This window comes from Neovison vison, chromosome 12, assembly GCF_020171115.1.
Source record: "Neovison vison isolate M4711 chromosome 12, ASM_NN_V1, whole genome shotgun sequence".
Taxonomy (NCBI): Eukaryota; Metazoa; Chordata; class Mammalia; order Carnivora; family Mustelidae; genus Neogale; species Neogale vison.
The window spans coordinates 5,250,237-5,271,500 of record NC_058102.1 but is presented as its reverse complement, the minus strand read 5'-3'; the positions used below and the strand labels follow the sequence as shown (position 1 = coordinate 5,271,500).

The 21,264-nt window shown below is 43.6% G+C and overlaps 1 protein-coding gene across 3 annotated transcripts in view; it reads right to left on the bottom strand.

The window, feature by feature from the left end:
* Positions 1 to 21,264, bottom strand: part of EFCAB6 (EF-hand calcium binding domain 6) — a 229,542-nt gene that overhangs the window by 187,314 nt on the left and 20,964 nt on the right. For all 3 annotated transcript variants that reach the window (XM_044227789.1, XM_044227791.1, XM_044227790.1), the window contains exons 4-5: positions 16,759 to 16,907; positions 8,761 to 8,972 (exon numbers count right to left, since the gene is read on the bottom strand). In XM_044227789.1, the coding sequence (XP_044083724.1) occupies positions 8,761 to 8,972; positions 16,759 to 16,907 (361 nt within the window). The remainder of the gene's footprint in view (positions 1 to 8,760; positions 8,973 to 16,758; positions 16,908 to 21,264) is intronic.

Here is a 21,264-nt window from a genome sequence, read left to right as displayed (position 1 = left end):
AAAAGCCATTTTCAAATTGAAAAATTCTATAAAGGACATTACAGGGTCCACTGGGTCCATACAGACCATAGGTTAAATAAAAGAACTATTGCACTATTTAATTTACTAATGTTGATAACTGTACTGTGATTATGCAAGAGAATAGTTCTTATGCTTAGGGAATACGCAGTTAAGTATGTAGAAGTGACTAACCATAATATAAGCAATTTCCTCTCAAGTAGTTCAGAAAAAAAATTATGTATACACTGTACATATCTTGTCAACTGTTTGCAATTTCCGCATATACCACACGTAGATAACAAAAGAACACAGAAGTAAAATGAGGTTGAATGTTCATAACGAGCAAATCTGGGTTAAGTATATACGGGTATTGTTTGTACCATATGGGTACTAATTATACTATCCTTATTCTTTTAAATTTTCTGGAGGTTTGAAATTACTTCTTTTTTTTTTTTTTTTTTAGATTTCTTTATTTGTTTTAGAGAGAGCATGAGCAGGAGGGGCAGAGGGAGAGAGAGAGAGAATCTCAAGCAGACTCCTCCCTGGGAGTGGAACCTGTCACGGGGCTTGAGCTCATGACTCCGAGATCAGGACCTAAGCCGAAGCCAAGAGCAGGACGCTCAACCAACTGGGCCACCCAGGCTCCCCTGAAATTACTTCTAAATAAAAAGTCAGAATTTTTAAAAAGTGAAAACAATTACTTCCCCCCAAAAGGGTTATGAAACTAAAGTTAAAATACAGAATCAATACAGATATATTTTATTAAGCTTCATATGCAAATACGCAAAGTACCATTTCCCATACTGCTGAATGGCTCCCATGTCCATACAATCAAGTGCAATGTTCACTTAGCCCTTACAATTCCAGTCTCAATGCAGGGCATGGTTATCTCAGTCTTCCCCAAAGGACAAGCTTCTTTTTACTATTTAAAATACATATAACTGGGAAACGGGACTAGAGAGACAGCGGCTCACAGGGTGGGCTTTCACGAACCGCGTCCTGGAAAGAACATCCATGATTTCCATTTTGGATAGGGTGTTTTGTAGTAGATGTAATTTTGGGTAGGCACCTCCCAGGTTCCCTAGCCTTAAGGCAGAAGGGCAAGAACAGGGCACATGTGCTGCTCCAAGACCGAGGCCCTCATCGTTCTGGTCGTAAGACTTCACAAGGAGGGGAAGAAGCGCACATTCACTGACCCCATACTCAGGAGATGGCCGCAAGAACTACTGCTGGTATTTTTACACGCCTTAACTCATCTGGCCCCAAAATCAGATCCTGAGGGTGAGGTCACTGCCACCTTTCATGGAGCAGAGGTGTGACCTCCCTGCGTGCCATTCCCATCAAATGCCTCCAGAGCACACCTCCCTCCCCCTATACTAACCACTCTGCCTCCAAAGAGAGAGAGAGAGAGAGAGAGGAAAAGCCCATCAACTTATTGACCATGTTGTCACATTTCACGTCATTACTTACCGTTTAACGAAAATTCTAATGAGGCAGATACATTTTTGCAAAGTCCAGTCTCCAAAGCTAAGCCCCTAAATAACCCAAGAATCTAGTCTAAAAGGAGAGGCTCTGCTAAGAACTCGTGTCTTCCATACTTGTGATTGTGGCAAAGCTGCTTAAGAATCATAACCTTTGGGGCACCTGGGCGGCTCAGTGGGTTAAGCCTCTGCCTTCTGCTCCGGTCATGATCTTGGGGTCCTGGGATTGAGCCCTGTGTCGGGCTCTCTGCTCAGCAGGGAGCCTACTTCCTCTCTCTTTCTGCCTGCCTCTCTGCCTACTTGTAATCTCTCTGTCAAATAAATAAATAAAAATCTTTTTTAAAAAATCATAACTGTCCAAAGAGAAATCACTAAAAGCAAATTCTGAGACTGGGGTGGAGGGGTCCAGTGTTTAAATCCGCATCCATCGTGTTGACAAGTGTCTTCAAAGACATCTCTTTCCCCAGCCCAGCACAACCACGGGGACCAGAACAGAATTCTGCTTTTCTTCTCTGGAATCTCTTTGCCAATTCAGCTCCTTTTATAAAATTTTTATTAACATTCAGAGGCTGAAGCCACATTTTTTTAAAAATTCACGTTACCATGAATGGAAACTAAGGTATGGGGTGGATTACAAGCGATGCCACATCATTTGCGCCCTGATCAATCATCAAAACACTCTGACATTCAAGCATTTTTGACATGGTTCTTAAAATAAAATTAAAGCTAAAGTGAATTCTCTATAATTGGAAAGTTCTTTTCTAATTTAAAGTGTGAAATTCCCATGAAGTGTTTTACCAGTTTTATAGGTTTCCAATTAGGCTTATGTACACTATTGGAAAGGAATTTGTTGGTAAAAGATCTAGAAGTCACACACAGACACTGTGAACTCCAGCTACTGGAAAGAGAAACCCTGCCGTTCATTCCTGTGAACTCAGCCTCCTGAAAATGCACCACATTCCAGCCTCCTTGGTTTACTCACAGGTCACAGGAGCTCCTGGTTCTAGAAAATTCACGCTTATTATTTCAGACTACTAGGACCTGTTTTTTAAAGACTTTGAGGCTCTACAGTTCTCAGTGACTTCTTTTAAAAACAGATGTAGCTTTTAAAAACGGATACACATTTCACATTTTCTGTACTTTTCCTCTTCCTGCATAGTTGATTAGCTTGGGAAGATTGTCAAAATTTTAAATTAACATTAGATCATGAATATAGGGAGACATTAGCAGGAAAAATATCTTAACTCTCCATTTGGTATAAATAAAGTATCAGTTAAATCAAGCTTATGAGGAAACTGATGCAATGTTTGCAAGGACAAATGTTCTTTAAAAGCAAGAGAACATTACCAGTTGCACTCATCATCAGGGACATGCAAATCAAAACCACAGTGAGGTATCACCTCACACCTGTCAGAACGGCTAAAATCAACACAAGAAACAACAGGTGTTGGCGAAGATGTGGAGAAAGCGGGAACCTTTGTGCACTGTTGGTGGGAATCCAAACTGGTGCAGCCACTGTAGAAAACAGTGAGGAGGTTCCCCAAAAAGCTAAAAATAGAACTATCTCATGACCCAGAAATTGCACCACTAGGTATTTACCCAAGGGATACAAAAATACTTATTTTAAGGGATACATGTGCTCTGATGTTTATAGCAGCATTACCTGTCAAATTATGGAAATTAAGTATCTAGGGGTTGACGAATGGATAAAGATGTGGTATGTACACACACACACACACACACACACACACGATGTACTAGTACTCAGCCATCAAAAAAAGAATGAAATCTTGCCCTTTGTACCAACATGGATGGAGCTAGAAAGTATTACTCTGAGTGAAATAAGTCAATCAGAGAAAGACAAACACCATATGATTTCACTCATATGTGAAATTTAAGGAACAAAACAAAGAAGCAGTGGGGGCGGGGTGGGGAGAGACAAACCAAGAAACCAACTCTTAACTCTAAAGAACAAACTCGGCTACTAGAGGGCAGGTGGGTGGGGGATGGGGATGAGGGAAACAGGTGATGGGGATTAAAGGGAGCACTTGTGATGAGCAGCGGGTGTTGTGGGTCAGTGCGGAATCACCAAATTGCACACCTGGGACTAATACTACACGGTATGTTAACCAGTTGGAATTTAAATAAAAACTCAGAGAGAGAGAATATTACCTACCATAGGACACAGCAATTTCCACTCCTAGGTATGTACCTTAGAGAAATGAAAACCCCTGTCCACACAAAAACTTGTACGTGAGTTTTCATAGCAACATTATTCACAAAAGTCAAAAAGGAGAAACAACCCAGAGGTCCGTCAACACCAAAGGTGTTGATAAAAACACCAAAGGTGGTCTAGGCATGTAACGGAATGTGATTCAGCCATGAAAAGGAAGGAAGCACTGATTTATGCTACAACATAGAAGAACTTTGAACACACGATGCTAAGTGAGAGAAGCCAGACCCCAAAGACTATGTATTGTAGAGTATTCCGTTATATGTCATGTCCAGAAGAGGCAGAAAGTCTATTCATGGTTACCAGGGACTAGGGGCACGGGAAATGGGGAGTGCCTACTAACAAGTGTGGGGTTTCTTTTTGGGGGTGATGAAAATGTTCTAGAACTAGTGATGGTTGCCCAACCCAGAATGTATTAAAAACCAGTAACTTATAAATTTTGAAATGAATTTTATTATGTAAAATTATATCTTAACAAAATTTCTAATAAAAATATAGCTACAGTAAAAAAAAAGTGACATGTGAAATCATTAATATGTATTATTTGTGAAATTCTTAAAGTGAAGAAATGGGAAACTTTTTTTAAAAAGGAGAAAAGCTCTTCCCCTTTATTTCCTCTTCCCTTCTTTCCTGTCCCCTAACAGATCCTAAGGTCTGATGCGACAAAGGAAAACAGTGTCCGCCATGCTGGGGGGAGGCATGGGAGTCCAGAGTGGGATGGGACCAAAGTTGGGTGAAGACAGCAACCACATGGCCGGGTAGAGCGCTGGGGATGGAAGATGATCACATACCAGGGAGACAGATCAAATAAGTAAATATATTAAGAATAATAGAAGCCAAGTTTCTCATTGTCTGAATAGATAATTACAAATATGAAAAGCAAGAAAATTGGAAAGAACCTTGAGGTACAGGATTAGAACTGGCAGTACTGGTGTGAACTCACAGTTTTCAATACATGGAGAAGCTGATAGAGAAATGTAGACACAAATGTACATTTATATTGGGGTGGGGACGTATCCCCTGGAACTCTGCTCAATGAGAGAGGCTTAGAGTGCCATCCCAATGGCAATGGGCAGCCCCAGGGCCCAGATTCTGGACTCTGAATATCTTTCCATTGAAAGGAACCAGAGCTTTCTGGAGAAATGGCTGGTTTCAGGACCAAAGCAGGGAAAGAGCAGATGAGTTTGGAATATCTTATATCAGAAAGCAAGGAAGTGCTCCAAGAATGAGGGGGGCATGTCAAAAGTACATGTAAACTAGCTTGAAGGGGCTCCTACTGGCCACATTAGAGGCAATTTAAAAGTCAAAATACATCATTAACACAACGGAGCATAACCACTTAATCAAATAGGTAATCTTGAGTCCCTGAAAACATAAAAATAACAAATGAATATTAAAAGCCTGGTAAGGAATGGGATATTTACATAGTTGCAAATTTTCTCCACAAGATGCTTATTAATTACAAAGTGGGTAAACAGTGCCTTATCGTGAGAAAGCTTGACAGATCCCACCTTAATCAAATGGCCAAAGCCAACATGAGCTTTCATGGGACAAACTACGATTGTGTGCAACCCAAAGTGTTGCCATGAGAAGAATACAGCATTTCTGTGATCCTCCCGCCCAAGATGCAAGTCTGGACCCAATCATCCGATAAACATCAGAAACCATCAGATAAACTCAAGCAGGGGACATGCTACCCTCTGCAATCTTCAGAGTGGTAAGGTCAGGAAAGCTAAGGAAAGGCTGGGAACTGCTCTAGACTGAAGGGCACTTGGAGTTCATGTTCTGACCTGGATCATTACAACACATGCATGGAACGACTGGCAAAACCGGGTTGGGTCCCAGGGCTGAGATGGTAGCAGTGAGTTCGTATTAACATCCATGTTTTAATGGTCAGGCTGTAATCATGTAGAACGCAATCCTTTTCTGAGGGACACATACACTGAGATATTTGGTGTGATGGAGCCACTTTACTCACAAATGTTTCAGGGAAAAAATTTGTTCTTCCCAACAAACTTCCAACTTCTCCGTTGTGGTTGCTTTTTAAAAATGATCAGCAGAAGAAGCTGTAGTAGAGACAGCTCATAACAGACCACTTCTACAGAAAACAACTCTAAATTCTGGTAAATACAAAATAATAATAACTATCAAAAGGCCCTGGAGAGTGAACAAAAACAGGAAGACTTTGGAGAAATTCAAAACACAGAAGAAGGGACGAGTATGGAGGGAGTTTCCTGTTCTTCATGGCTTTGAGCCTGAGAGGAAGCCACAGTCACTCGCCAGCACAGAGCGGCTAAAATCCCAAAAGAAAACCCATCGTCTCTCTGGCCTGAAGAACTGGTATGCAGAACCCAAAGCAAGCATAGTCACTAAGGATGTGAGTGAAATCTCCAATCAGAGAGACAGAGAAGGAGACCCACTTTCTGGGTATAAATTCTGTCCAAGTTTCCAGCAGATGCCCAAAGCAGGTGTATACAGGTTAGACTAAAAAAAGACCCACCTAGAGACAAAAGAGCCAATGAGATGCAAGCAACTGCTCACCACAGGTGAGGCAGGGTTTGCAGGTTAATTCGTGTTGAAGCAGAAGCGTCAACAGTCTTCAGAGGAATGTAACAGAATCTAGTCTCCACAGTACTGAATTCGTAATGTTTAGCCACAGCCACATGTGGCTGTCAAGCCCTTAAAGTGTGGCTAAGGCAAATAATGAACTGGATTTTTCTTTGGTCGTTGTTAATTAATTTACATTTTTAAATTAATTCAGCGATTGGAAAAGTTTTAAGTATGTTTGGAATGACTCAGTATGTCAATCTAGCATTTTAATTATACATATTTTATGAAATCTAAATAGACATCAAGTATTTCCACTGTAAGCCAAAGTCGACTGTAAAGTATGCATCTGGTTTTGAAGACTTAGTACACAGAAAAGAACACAAGATAACTTATTGTCAATTTTTAATAGTGGTAACACGTTGAAATTGGGTAATAGTCTGGCTATATTGCTTAAATAAAAATATTATTCAAATTAATTCTTTTTAATTTTTTTCATGTGGCTACTGGAAAATTTTAAGTTATAAATGTGAGTCACACTACACTTCTTTTCTTTTTATATTTTAAGTAATCTTGACACCCAACATGGGGCTCAAACTCATAGCCCCGAGATCAAGTGTCACACGCTCTGCTGACTGTGCCAGCACCAGGTGCCCCTCGTGTTATATTTCCATTAGACAGCACTGGTCTGGGATATAATCCAAATATACTCGAATATGAGGAACCAGAAAAATGTGACTCTTGCCTGTTAAGAGGAAAAATAAAAAATCAACGCAACCCAACCCTGAGACAACCCAGATATTAGAATTATCATTCAAGGACTTTAAAGCAGCTATTTTAACAATTCTTAATGAGTTTAAAAGAAATATGCTCAAAATTGAAGAAAAAACAGGAAATGTGAGCAGATGAATGGAAATTATAAAATAGAACCAAATGGGAATTCTAGAACTGAAAAACACTACATCTAATTTTAAATATTCACTGAATGAGTTTAATGGCAGAACAGAGACGCAAAGAAGGAATCACTGAAATTGAAGACAGATCAATAGATATTATCCAATCTGAAAAACAGAAAGAAAAGATTGAAAAAAATGAACAGAGCCTCAGGGGCCTAAGGACAATATCTCAGGGAAGATGAAATAAAATAAATATATAAAAATAATGGCTACAAATCTCAAATTCAGTAAAAAAGCAAATTAAAGGAAGAGAAATCCTTGAACCAGCACCATGGTATGCTCAAGAAAAAACAACAAAGAGATCTACAAATATTTCTTTCTTAAATCAGTGAAAGGAAGGAGAGTGCCAGTCCCTGAGGTTGACCGGAATTCAGGAATACCTGAAATTCCCGGGCTGTTCGTTTTCCTGACACGTAACGGCTGTGTTATAAAAGTAAGGAAACTGGGTTGGGTTGAGGCAGTCACCAAATTCTAGAAGGAAACAGACTTTTAAATACTATGAAATGCCAGACGGATTAAGAAGCAATGAATGAGTAAGAATATGTTGATTTCTGTGTCTGAGTGCATGCGTGTGTGTGATGTGTGTGTGATGTGTGTGTGTGTGTGTACGAGTGTGTGCCCCCTACAGCTTCTAGGACAGAGGCCAAACTCTTTGAGATTGGCCTTTTCAAGACTGGCCCCTCTATCCACCTGACACATATCCCCTCGCTTTAGGTACGAACTACCCAGTTCCCTGAACAAACGCGCCGCGCTGATGCAGGCATTCAAGTGTCACTTGGACTATTACTCTCTCTGCCCTCAATGCCCTTCCATTCTTCCTTCATCCGGCTAATACCCACCCCTCGGTCAAAACTCGACTAAATACATCCCTTCGTCCCCCAAAGCCTTCCTGGACCACCACCCCATTTTTAGATAGCTCCCCATCGGCTAACGCCCACGATTACCAACACTTCCAAACATGTCTCACTGGACCAGGACGCCCTCAGGGTCAGGCCCACGTCTGTATACTCTGCATTGGGTCCAGCATACAGTAGGTGCTCAATAACCACTGGCTGCAAATGCCAAAATACTAAGTTCCAAAATAGAAGCCGACCAACTACTTTTATACGGAAGCCTTAAAAACGAAAGCAAGCAGCCATACCAGTACTCCACACAAAACAGGACCCACACTTGTGCTGATCATCCCACATCTGCCAGAATTTCACTGAATTGTGAAAAATAAATAAAACTTTATCTGCTCACTTGGAACTGCCGAGGGGGAAAGCCAGAACGGATTTCACACTCCAGTAACTAACTCCAACTTGTCCATAGCTGGGTTTTTTTTAGTGGGAGGAAGAGCAGGGGTGGGGCGGAGAGAGAGACAATCTCAAGCAGGCTCCCTGCTGAGCATGGCCCCCCCCGCCGGGGGGGGGGGCGTGTGCTCTATCCCAGGATCCTGAGATCATGACCTGAGCTGAAATCAAGAGTCGGACGCTTAGCCGACTGAGCCCCCCAGGCGCCCCCATAGCTGGGTTATTATTCTAAGTCGCTGTGCATACTGTACCTGAGCCAGGACATCCTGAAACTGCTCTCTCGTGAGAGGCATCAGGAAGCTTGTGATGATTCTTCTCAGTTCATTCTTTGACACCGTCATGTTGTGACTGGTGTCGAGCAGTTCAAAGGCTTTTTTCAACTCATCTCCTTTATCGGTGATTTTTTGAAACAAAATCCGTTTAACATCTAAGAAGGACAGTATTGGATTTGCAATAGCTGTGGCTATGAGAGAGATAGAGATGTTTGTTAGACGTGCTTAAGGCAAAGATCCCAAAAATCACTTCGCTGCGGACTAGAATCCAACAAACTTCCAAAACACTCTCCTACGGCACTTGCTTGACGCGTCTAAGCATTGCTCGACTTGTGATGGCAAGTCTGCGGTCATTTTTTACCTCTGAAGTCTGGTCCATGTAAAATGAGAGTAATGATGGTAAAAAGGAAAAATAGAGCAAAGATAATCCTCCCTACACAGGACATGTGTCAGGACGAACAAGGAACATGGATTTTGGAATAAAATTCAGTGATGAACAATATCATTTCAAATAAATCTTTAAAATAGCATATTCACTTTCCATCCCCTTGCCAATTTCTGAGGGGAAGACATGTAATTCTTAATCTAGATCATTTCCCTTTCTAAGACAAGGAAGAGATGAGAATGGCTAGCCCCTGACAGGTAACAGGAGAAGGTTAAAAGGCACCAAATAAGCTTCCAGAGGTTCTGCACCTCCTGGGAGGAAAAGCAGCTGAGTGGAGCCACGGTGCTGTAGGTCCCGGGGTCCCCGTGTCACCAGAGGAAAGCTGATACACCTCGGCCTCCCTCCCCTCTGTCTAAGACAAAAGAGCCATAGAAACAAGGAAACACAGTAACTACAAATCAACTCACGGTAAGGACCAGTTTCATAGGCAGGGATGTGTGATTACTCCCTTTTGATATTTTATAACCTACCAGAGAAAGAGGAGGCTAAAAATACAGGCAGTTTGGTAAATCTCTTCTATTTATGAGATTGCAAAGGCTTGGTGACCACAGTTTATTTAGTAGCTCTGTCTTACGGAGTAAATTTTGGATGTGTATTAAATGTCTTCAACAGTTTCATCTTTTATAAACTCATTCACAAGCAGGAGCTAGGGAAGGATGATTGCAATTACTTCCTTTCAAATGAGAATTTCTTACCTAGGTATTGGACCTTTCAGGCATAAGCTGTCACCAATGTTTGTCTTCCCTGATGCTCACTGAGCTCCCCCAAGTGCCGGGGATGCCTTTCGCTCACAAGGCCCACTGCATCCCCGGGGAGGGGCGTATATGACCAGAACACACTAGAGAAAAGACAGTGGCTGGTCTGGGGTGACAGACAAGGTCTCAGGAAAAGCTGCCTGGAAGGAAGAAGTGCTACTTCAACTAGAACTTGGGTATTCCCAAGAATAAGAGGGGTTGGAAGTGGGCGTGCTGGGGAAGACAGTCAGTTGGGGCAAAGCGGGGAAGGGAGATGCAGAGGAGGCATCAGCTTTAGCGATGAGATGGCAAAAGTCAGCAGGAGCCATATCCCTGGTGCTCCTATCGAGCTTTGCGCTCTGGCCATGGGACATCAAGGTGGGACTTCCATCAAGAGAATGACATCACCTAATTTTCATTCTTTTTTTTTTTTAAGATTGTATTTATTCATTTAACAGGGAAAGAGCTCACAAGTAGGCAGGGAGGCAGGCAGAGAGAGAGGAGGAAGCAGGCTCCCTGCAGAGCAGAGAGCCTGATGCGGGGCTCAATCCCAGGACCCCGGGATCATGACCCGAGCCAAAGGCAGAGGCTTTAACCCACTGAGCCACCCAGGCGCCCCCTAATTTTCATTCTTAAACTGCACTCTGATATCACATGTAGGAGGGACAGAAAGGGAAGGGCAGTGATGGTATGGAGACGTGAACTACAGCCTGCTCAAGTAAGTCTTAATGGATGTTTACACTACCATGGTGGGCATGGAGGGTAAAGTAGGGGTGAATAAAACAGAAGTTAAAATAGACCAGGTAGAGTCCAGAGAACCTCCTGATTCCTCACATGCAGGGTGAGGTAGTGGAAGAAGATAAACCTCCTGTATGTGGTGTGAGCAACTGGGTGGGTGGTGACACTCTTTGCTGAGAAAGGGAAGGCTGCAGGCCACAGCAGATGGCATTTTCCAAGATGACTGCCACAAGATCCCAAACATGGACTTTTCCTACAATGCCAGCCTAACACTCCTCCCATCTAAACGTGGGGCAATATTCCTTCCTCTTGAATCTGGGTGGGCCTGTAGCTAGGGCAGAATGATCCTATGTGATTTCCAAGATGAGGTCACAAAAGGCGCCACAGCTTGTGCCTCGTCCTTAAGAGATACTTAAGAGATCTTAAGATCTTAAGAGATCTCCATGCCTTGAGGAAGTCAAGAAGTCATGCAGAGAGGCCACAGGTAGGTGTCTGGCCAACACCCTAGCTGAGGTTCCAGCCCCACAGAGGGAACCAGCCTTCCGATGACTCCAGCCCCAGGGGTCGTTACCTGCTGCCTTCGCACCTCCCCCATGGAACCACCTAGAACACACACAAGCTGTCCCTGCGACCTGCTCACATTGCAGATCTGGGAGCAAAACACACGATTCCAAGCCTGTGTGTGTGGAGGAGTTCATATACAGCAATTAATAGCAGGAACAGGAAAGAAACAAGTTTGTGGGAAAGTTCATGAATTCAGGCTGTGATCTCTAAGTAGGGCTGTCCATTTGAAAGGTGAATGTATAAATCTGGAGATCAGAAGTGGGGGGCGCTGGAGGGGCAGGTGTGGAAACCAGCCATGTGGAAGCCATGGGGGCCACATGCCACACTGGAAAAGAAGGGAGCCCCATGAAACACTGACTTTTAAGAACAAAGAATTCATTCATTCAAAAAAAATTTACTGAGCCTCCATCTTATTTCAGCCACTGCTCTAGGCACTGAAGGACTACAGTGAACAAGACAGGTGAGATCCGCCGTTATAAAGCTTAGAATCTGCAGGGGAGAGGACAGACAAGAAACAGATAACAAGTAAATGAATAAAGGTAGTGGTAACTATTATAGGACAGTAAGAAAGAACGGGGTAGAGAGAGGCGGGAGCTGTTTTAGGTGAAGTCAGGGAAGTCCTCTCGAGGTGCTTGATGAATTGAACCAAAATGATAAAATGAGCCAGCCAGACGGGAAGCTGGAGGGGACACAGCAACAGGTAAAGGGTCCCTGAGCCGGAATGAGCTTGATGTACCCAGAACAGCAAAATGCCAGGGTGGACAGAGCACATGTGTGTCGCATGAGATGGAGGGCAGAAACTGCTGAGATCGGGACAGGTGACGCTTCCACGCCTGCACACGGACCGGGGTTGTTTCCACGTGCAACAGGAAGGCTCCGGAGAGTTGAAGCACGGCAGTGATCGCCTCTAACATATACTGTGTTCACAAATCACTCTAGCTGCTAATTAGAGAGGAGATTCTAGAGGCGCAAGAAATGAGAACAGAGGCCCAGAGACGAGGCAATTCCAAGGGTCCAAGAAGACTTGACTGTGGCCTAAATCAGGGGGTAGCCCTGGGTGCGAGGTATTGGGGGGCAGACGGATTAGGCGGTCTAGAACCAGAGCAGACGAGGTTTTGCTGACTGGCTGGCTCAGCAGGGCGAGGCAGGAGGAAACCAAGGCTAACTGGGGGCTGGGCGGAAACACTACGTAGATGATGGTGCCATTTACTGAGACGGAGAACACCAGGAATCAAGGGATCGGGTTGGCCGGCCCATGTCCGAGACGTCCTGCAGATGGCGCATCCAAGCAGGGAGGTCTGCTAGGCCACTGGAGATCTGATCTGGAGCTCAGGAGGCAAGTCCGAACCGGGCTCTCAGTTTGGTTACCCATGGTACGTAGGGATGTGGAAGCAGCAGCTCACCGGGGAGAGGGCAGATGCGGGGGAGAGGACTAAGCACACAGCTCGGGGACAGGAGAGTCTGACATCTCCCACAAGACTCCCAGGGGTCCTGCCATGCTCCCCTCTCCATTTCTGACTGTCGCTGGGCTCTCAGAAGCTGCTGATCCATAGGGAGGAGCCGCCTGATTCCACATGGGCTGGGGAACCAGATTTCTCCCTCTGCTGACCCAGCCCAGAGCTGCTCCTCCTGCTCCCAGGGTCGTGGGTGAGGGGCTGGGCGCTCCTGTCAAGTCCACCTGGAAATCTGTTTTCAGACTCCTCAGGCGTACTTTTAGTTACCTTCCAAGAAGCCCCATCTTTGCAATCAATAACTCTAATTTAAATGTATCAGAAATATTGTTTGACACTCGGTGACATTTGAGGGAAAAACTTGTTCTTTCACGTGCCTAATGCACCTTCCCAGATTTTTTAAAATGAAAGCAGTAACTGAACTTGCATAACCCGCTGGTGGGAGTAGAAACTGATAAAATCTTCCTGGAGGGCAATTTAACAAAATTGTCTACATCCGTTTAGAATATACAAAGTCACAACAGACTGTCACTCTCATCCTCAGGATGAGAACAAGTTGGATGAGCTAAACTATATTGTTTTCAAACCCACGGAGAGAACCGAAGGGTGCAAAGAACCTAAATTCCAGAGAGGACAAGGTGTTCCTCAGAGAGGCAGGACCCAGGATGCTTTTATCCTTGCAGAGTCAGAGGAAGTAAAGCACATCCATTCCGGACTGGGGGGAGGAAAAAACAACATGCTGTGTAGTGACCACAGGTGAACAGGTGTGATGGGTTCGCAGGCCGGGGCCTCAATCACAGAGCGAGTCGGTGGCCGCCCTCTCGGGCCTTCCCGTGGGGGTCCAAGGGGCATACCAGAGCTGGGGTCGAGGCACAGAGCTGTGTGATGTGGCCCCAGGAGAGCAGGCCCATACAGGAGTATAAGCTGTTCACCAAAGGCTAAGGATGGGCGGAGGGGAGGATGGAGCCGAGGCCCTCTAAGGACCCCGGGCGTTCCCGGAGCCCATCTTAGCGGCCCACTGCAGCCTCGGGGTAGGGCAGCAGGGCAAAGACAGGCCTCTGGAGGACAAAGAGAACCCCCCAGAAATCCTCCAGAACCAGCAGGGGGGCTGTAAAGAAGTAGAAAGTCCTGAAATCTCAGCCGGGCTCAGATGTCAAGACCTGCTGAAGAGAAGTATTGGAAACCAGGGGCAACCGCAACCACGTCTGGACACAGCTCCGTCCGAGACGAGCCTGCGCCCGGCCAGCTCACAGGAAGCCGGAGAGAAGAGGCGCTCCCTTTCCTGGCCTGACCAGTCACTTCTCTTTCCACTGGGCTTCACACTAATGTCTGCTGTTCAGTCTTTTTTAAAACTGTAAGACAAATGAAATGAGAAAAGGTGACCTAATCAACAGCAGAAAACAGAAGATCGGGAGAGAGAACAGATGGAGAAATGATCAGGTATTTAAGGCAGGAACGGTAAACACATTCAAGAGATTACAGGAAAAATTGACAACACGCAGCGTGTAGGGAGGATTTCAGCAGAGAAAAGCAAACTGTTTTTGAAAGCCCACGGCAAGGCTAGAAATTAAAAATACAGTATCAGAAGCGAAAAGCTTGTCTGATCTGCTTAACGACAGACTGTACGTGATAGGAGAAAAGCCTGGTGAATAGAAAGTCGGGTCAACCAAAATTCTTCACGTTTGAACATAAAGCAAAAAACATTTTAGGAGCTCCTGGATGGCTCAGTGGGTTAAGCCTCTAACTTCGGTTCAGGTCATGATCTCAGGGTCCTGGGATCGAGCCCCGCATCGGGCTCTCTGTTCAACAGGGAGCCTGCTTCCCTTCCTCTCTCTGCCTACTTGTGATCTCTCTGTCTCCGTCAAATAAATAAAATTTTAAAAAAAACACATTTTAAAAGGAAACAGGGGGTCTCATATCTGTGGTTCACCCCACGAGCCATGCTTACTTAATATGTGAGTTACACAAATACGTCACCTCCACGTACACGTGCGCGTATGAGAGAGAGACCCGCCGAACGCTTCCCACTGACCACCTCTGGGGGGACAAGTGGTGCTAGAGACTTTTAATTTAAACAAGAAAAAATAATTCCGTATTGAGAATTACCATCAATAAGAATAGAAGGCAAATGACAAAGGGAAAGACAGACGCCGACGGCACGAGAAGGCAGATGACAATGAGTATCTTCCCTACAGAGTGAGCGCCTATGAAGCCCCGGAAAGACCCAGTGCAGGTGAACAGGCAAAGGATATCAGTGAGGCTGTTCACAAAAGACAGACGGAAAGTTGACACACCGGAGGACCGTGGCTACCCTGAATGTCAAAGAAAGGCACATGGAATCACAACGGAATGTTGTCTTTGCATATCAAATGGACAAGATGTAACTGAGAATATTCTTAGAGACAAACACGTTCCAATGTTCCCCTGGGGATGCCCAGGCACGAACTTCTGACAGGCAGTGCGGGGGAGCTCCTGGAGAGCCTCAGTGGCAACAGCTCTGACCCAGCAATCCCGCTTCACCCCGGACTTCTCTTTAGGTACAAAAGGGAAACTGAGATGTGTCCGAAGTCCAGTGTACACACAGACCTGCGGAATGGTGTTGGAAGCTGCTAGCCGGCCCCCACTGTCCATTTCCCCCTCCTCCTGTAGAATCAGAGACCCTGAAATCTGGGGAGACAGTCCGGCATCCCAGGGTCTGTATTTCCAGGCTCCCCGGTAGATGGCTGTGACCGCGTGATTCAAGCCTTGCCCGGTGAGGAAGCACGGTGTCCAGTACGGACTTGACTGCAATGCCCGCCCCCATCACAGGGCGGAATTCGGTGTATCCTTGCCTGTGTCCCCTTTGAGGCCTCCTGGCACCACAGGGTATACGCCCACCGTGTTTGCTTCGTGTGATAAACACACAACTAAAGTTCACCTCTAGACTATGAGCACCTCCAGGGCAGGCCCTCTACTGGACCCATTTCTTTATCCTCAGTACCTGTGACAGCTCTTGTCACATATTGGGGCTCAGAAGATGTTCAGGAAAGGAGGAAGTGGGGGATGAAATGACATACACTTCACGGAAATAATTATCTTAAATTTTAGCGCTTTAAAATGGAGATATGCAAATGAGTTTAAAACTTACATCCACACCAAAACCTGTACAAAAATACTTACTGAGGTTTCATTCATGGTTGCCAAAACGTGAGAGCAACCAAAACTCTCTATCAGAAGAGATAAGCGACCTGTGGTACATCCATATACGAGAATATCACTCAGAGATTAAAAAGTAGACAATCACACCATGAGAAGACAGGCAGGAGCCTTAAATGCACGCCGCTAAGGGAAAGAAGCCCATCTGAAAAGGCTACATACTGCATGACTCTAGCTCTAGGACCTTCTGGAAGGGCAAACTATGGAGACAGTAAAAAGACAAGTGGTTGCCCAGACTAGGGGCAGGGAGGGATGGATAGGTGGAACACAGGGGATTTTTAGGGCAATGAAATGATTCTGTGTGATACTGTAATGCTGGAAATGTGTCCGTAAATGTTTATCAGAACGCAGAGAAAGTGCAACACCAAGAACAGACTCTACTGTGGACGGCAGACTTGTGTTAATGACAATGGACGGATACTGGCTCATCCGCAGTGAGAACGGCATGTCACCAATAATGCAAGATGTTGACAATGAGGGACACTGGGGGTGGGGAGTGAGGAGTGTACAGGAACTCTCTGTTCCTTGGCTCCATCTCTCTGTAACCCTAAAACTGCTCAAAAAAATGTCTACCAATTAAGAAAAACTAAGTGAGGAGATCTAGTAGACAGCACAGTACTATGTCCACGGGTTTTGGAATCACGCTGTCTGGGCTCAAATCCTGACCCTGCCTCTTCAAAACTATGTAATTTTTGGGCAAGTTGTTTGATCACCCGCTGTCTCAGTTTCCCCATCAAGAACATAGGGACAATACCAGAATCTACTTTGTAGCTCTATCGCCTATGGTTAAATGAGAGGCGAAGCTTTCGTACAGAGCCTACTGTTGGTGGATTTTCTTCATGATACTCACCCGAAGAGAAAGGTCTAAGCATATTTTGGAAACCGTTCCTTGAATACACTCTACATGGTGAAGAGTGAGGTCTTAAATTCATGAACTTCCGTGTGTAAGGATACGAAATGTGCCAATCTGTTACATTTGCCATTTTGTGCATTAAATCCCTGTGACATAAAAGAGAACAGATTACATTATCTTCAAGCACACATTAGGAAGGTGGCCGACCTCCTATCTATTCCCTTTCTGAAAGGACAGCCAGAGGCTCTCAATGTTCTTCTTGCCAATGTTCCAAAAACTCTTCCAAAAATAAACACAAAATCGTGATTTTATACCTGTTTTTAGCAGATCCAATAGTTTTCAAAGATGGGAAAATAAGGAAGTTCTCAGGAAAATTCATCAGCATTTTGACTACCACTGACTCATTTCTTCAGTGGGCAGTGAGGGTGGGAAGTTTGGATTCTCCATGCTCTCACTGCATATCCAGCACTGTCAGAGGCAGAGCAGCAGACAACAGCACGAAAAATGGCGCAGTAAGAACCTCTGGAAATCCTCTCCTCCGTGAAAGTTGTAAGAAAACAGGCAAAAATGGTCAGAACCAACTTTCTCAGAACTCTGGAAATTAACCAAAGGTTTGCAATAATCTAGGGATCCCTTAGTCAAGAAATATGGCAGAACCTGAGTACACACACCAAGTTCTGTGGCATTTCAACCCCCCTGTCCCCCCTGACTTGGCCCCCAAATCAGGAGTGGCCTTGAAACCAAAAGCCTGCAATTCCAGTAAAAACCTAGCAGCCTGCCCATTACTGGAAAGGGCAGAATGGGGCTGGAGCTCCTTCAAGCCCCATTACCAGAAACTGTCGAAAGGCATTTGTTGAAAAAAAAAAAAAAAATCAGACATGACTATTGTCTAAACTTCTAGCTGCCTGGGGCACCTGGGTGGCTCAGTCGGTTGAGTCTCTGCCTTCAGCTCAGGTCATGGTCCCAGGGTCCTGGGATTGAGCCCCACATCAGGCTCCCTGCTCAGAGGGAAGCCTGCTTCTCCCTCTCCCACTCTCCCTGCTTCAGTTCCCTCCCTCGCTGTGTCTCTCACTATCAAATAAATGAATCTTAAAACAAAACAAAACAAAACAAACCTTCTAGCTCCCTGAGACACAAGATAATAGATGGAGCAAATAACAGACTAATCAAAAACCTTAAAGGGCAATCTGGGGAATGAGATGTCCACAGGGGCTCTGAGAAGCTCCCACATATTCTTTAGAATCTAGAAAGCCACTAACATGCGGAGGGCAGTGAGAGTGCTCAGGAAGAACCAAACAGTCCTATAGTCTCACCTATGGTTGACCTTGAGGCTCTGCACAAGCAGGAAGTGAAGCAAAAGAAAGGGTTGTAAACTCCCTGGCAGAGGACTGAAGAAAGTGCCAGCACCCACCAACAGCCCCTCAGCAAAGCCTGGAAGACGAGTGTTTGCAGCCATTTAAGGAAATCTCTGTCCAGCCACGAGCTTACCACTCAATTAACCAGTCAGACACTTCAGTGGTTGTCCACCATAAAATATACAGTCTTCACAAAGTTAGTTTAGAAAAGTCAGTAAACAAAACCCAAAACATGAAAAGTGGAAAGAATATGATTTGAAAAATTACCATGTTATTTAAAGTGTCTAGTTTCCAACAAAAAACTTCTGAGACATGCAAAAAAAAAAAGGGAAAAAAAAAAGAGAAAGAAAGAAAGGCCCATACATTCTTATCTTTAGGAACCATAAAAGCAAGAAAAGAGTGGGGTGAAATATCTAAAGTATAGAAAGAAAAAAACCGCACCAACCTAGAATTCTATATCCAACAAAATTTTCCTTCAAAAGTTAAAGACAAATAAATACTTCCTTAGACAAACAAAAACTGAGGAAATGTGACACTAGTAGGCTGTTTTTTAAAAAAAAAATTTAAATTCTTCAGAAAGAAGGAAGAACTGGGGTGGGTTAAACCTCTGCCTTCTTTTCAGGTCATGATTTCAGGGTGCTGGGATCGAGTTCCGCATTGGGCTCTCTGTTCAGCGGGGAGCCTGCTTCCCCCTCTCTCTCTGCCTGCCTCTCTGCCTACTTGTGATCTCTCTCTGTCAAATAAATAAATAAAATAAAATCTTTAAAAAAAGAAAGAAAAGGAAGAATGATATGTCAGAAATGCAAATATACATAAAGAAAACTATTAGAGAAAGAATAAATAAGGTAACATAAACACATGCATACCTGATAACAGAGACCCAATCTACATGAAGCAAAAACCAATAAAACTGAAAGGAGAAACAAACACTTGAGCAATAACATCTGAAGATGTCAAAGCCCACTCTTAAAAGTGGATAGAACAACTATTCAGATAAACAAGGAAACAGAGGACCTGAACAACACCATAAACCAATTAGACTTAACCAGCACCCACCCAGCAATGGTAGAATATACATTCTTCTAAAGTGCACATGGACCATTCTTTAGGATAAATCATGTGTTAAGACATAAAGTAAGTCCTGATAAATTTTAAAATATTGAAATAATCAAAGTATGTTCTCTAGCCACACTAGAATGAAATTAGAAATCCATCACAGAAATTGAGTAATTCACAAACATATTGAAATTAAATAGCATACTCTTAACTAACCCAGAGGATCAAAGAGGGGCAAATCACAGCTGAAATTAGCAAATACTTTTGGATGGATAGAAACAAAGGCACACATGCCAAAAATTAGGGAATGTAGTGCTTAGAGGGGAATTTATAGCTGTAAATGCCTATAGTGTTTTTAAAAGGAAGAAAACCTCAAGGTAATAACTTAATCTCCTTCCCTAAGAAACTAGGAAAATAAGAGTAAACTAATCCCATCTAAACAGAGTAAAGGAAATAATAAAGATCAGAGCAGAAATAAATCAAATTGAGAAAACCAACAAAATGAAAAGGTAGTTCTTTGAAAAGATCGGCAAACTGATACATTTCTACCTAGACTCTCTAAGAAAAAAGTGAGAAAGACTCAATGTACGAAAATCAGTAATGAAAGAATGAATATTACTACTGATCTCACAAAACAAAAGGGATAAGGGAATACTATGAACAATTACATGCCCACCAATCAGCTTATCTACACCAACTAGAAAAATTCTTAGAAAGCTACAAGCTACTGAAACTGACTGAAGAAGAAACAGAAAATCTGAGTAGACCTACACCAAGTAAAGAGATTAAACTAGAAGTCAAAAACCTTCACAAAAAAAAAGCCCAGGACCAGATGGGCTCACTGGTTAAGTTCTATCAAACATTTAAAGAAGAATAAGTAAAACCAACCAATCCTTCACAAACTCTTCCAAAAAAGAGTAAGAGGGAACACTTCCCAGCACATTCTATGAGGCTAGTATTACCAAATCCAGACAGAGACATCAGAAAAAAAGAAAGTTAAAGACCAATATTCCTTAGGAATATAGGAAAAATCTTCAACAGTATACTTGCAAATGGAATCCAACACCATGTAAAAAAATTAGATGTCATGGCCAGGTAAGATTATCCCAGGAACTCAAGGGTGGTTGAACATATAAAAACCAATCACTATAATACACCACATTAAAACAATCAAGAGAAAACATGACCATCTCGATAGATGCAGAACAAGCACTTCACAAAACCTTACACTGTTTCATGATAAACACACTCAATAATCTAGGAATAGGAGGGAACTTCCTTGACCCAACAAAAGGCACCAGTGAGAAAGCAACAGTCAGTATCACATGGAATGGTAGAAGAACAAAAGCAGTGAGCCTTCCCCCTAAAATGAGGGGGAACAAGGATGCCTGTTCCCACCACTTCATTTGACATTGTACTGAAGGTTCTAGCTGAGCAATTAGGTAAGAAAAGGAAATAAAAGGTATCCAGCTCTAGCTCTACAAGGAAGTTTTAGTGAAGAATTTTCTCCTAGTAGACTTCAGGGTTAAATGTAAGTGCGTAATTATTTAATATCCAAAAACAGATGGACATTCATGGCACTATATCAGCATAAAGAATCAAACTAGCTCTAAAGCCCTAGATTTTAAAATTTAAGTTTACAGAGTTCAAGAAATGAATCAGAATTTTTTCTTTAATGTGTAAGAAATACACAGCAGCTGGTGCTCTGGTCTACCTCTCTTTGGGCAGTCCCTGATTGCCTGGCATGTTATTGGTCTAGATCTGTCTCATTTGCACAGGTCTCTGTGGGCAGGGACCATACCAGGGCTGAAGCCATGTGAGGGTCAGCAGAGTCCCACATACATCTTCCTTCAACTTGATTAAGTTTAACTGAACCCTAGAATCATAGCACGGGTGAATTTCTAGAAGAACATGGCTTGGTATGTGTTCATATAGTCAAAATACATTTACTGAGCTTCCTTCTAGAATTCTGGGGGTCAGTGAACAAAACTGGCAAAATCATGGGCTTTATGGGCCTTATATTCTAGTACTGGAGGACACACAGTAATTAAGTAAATGACACCTGTGAACAAGTACTGTGAAGATAAATGGA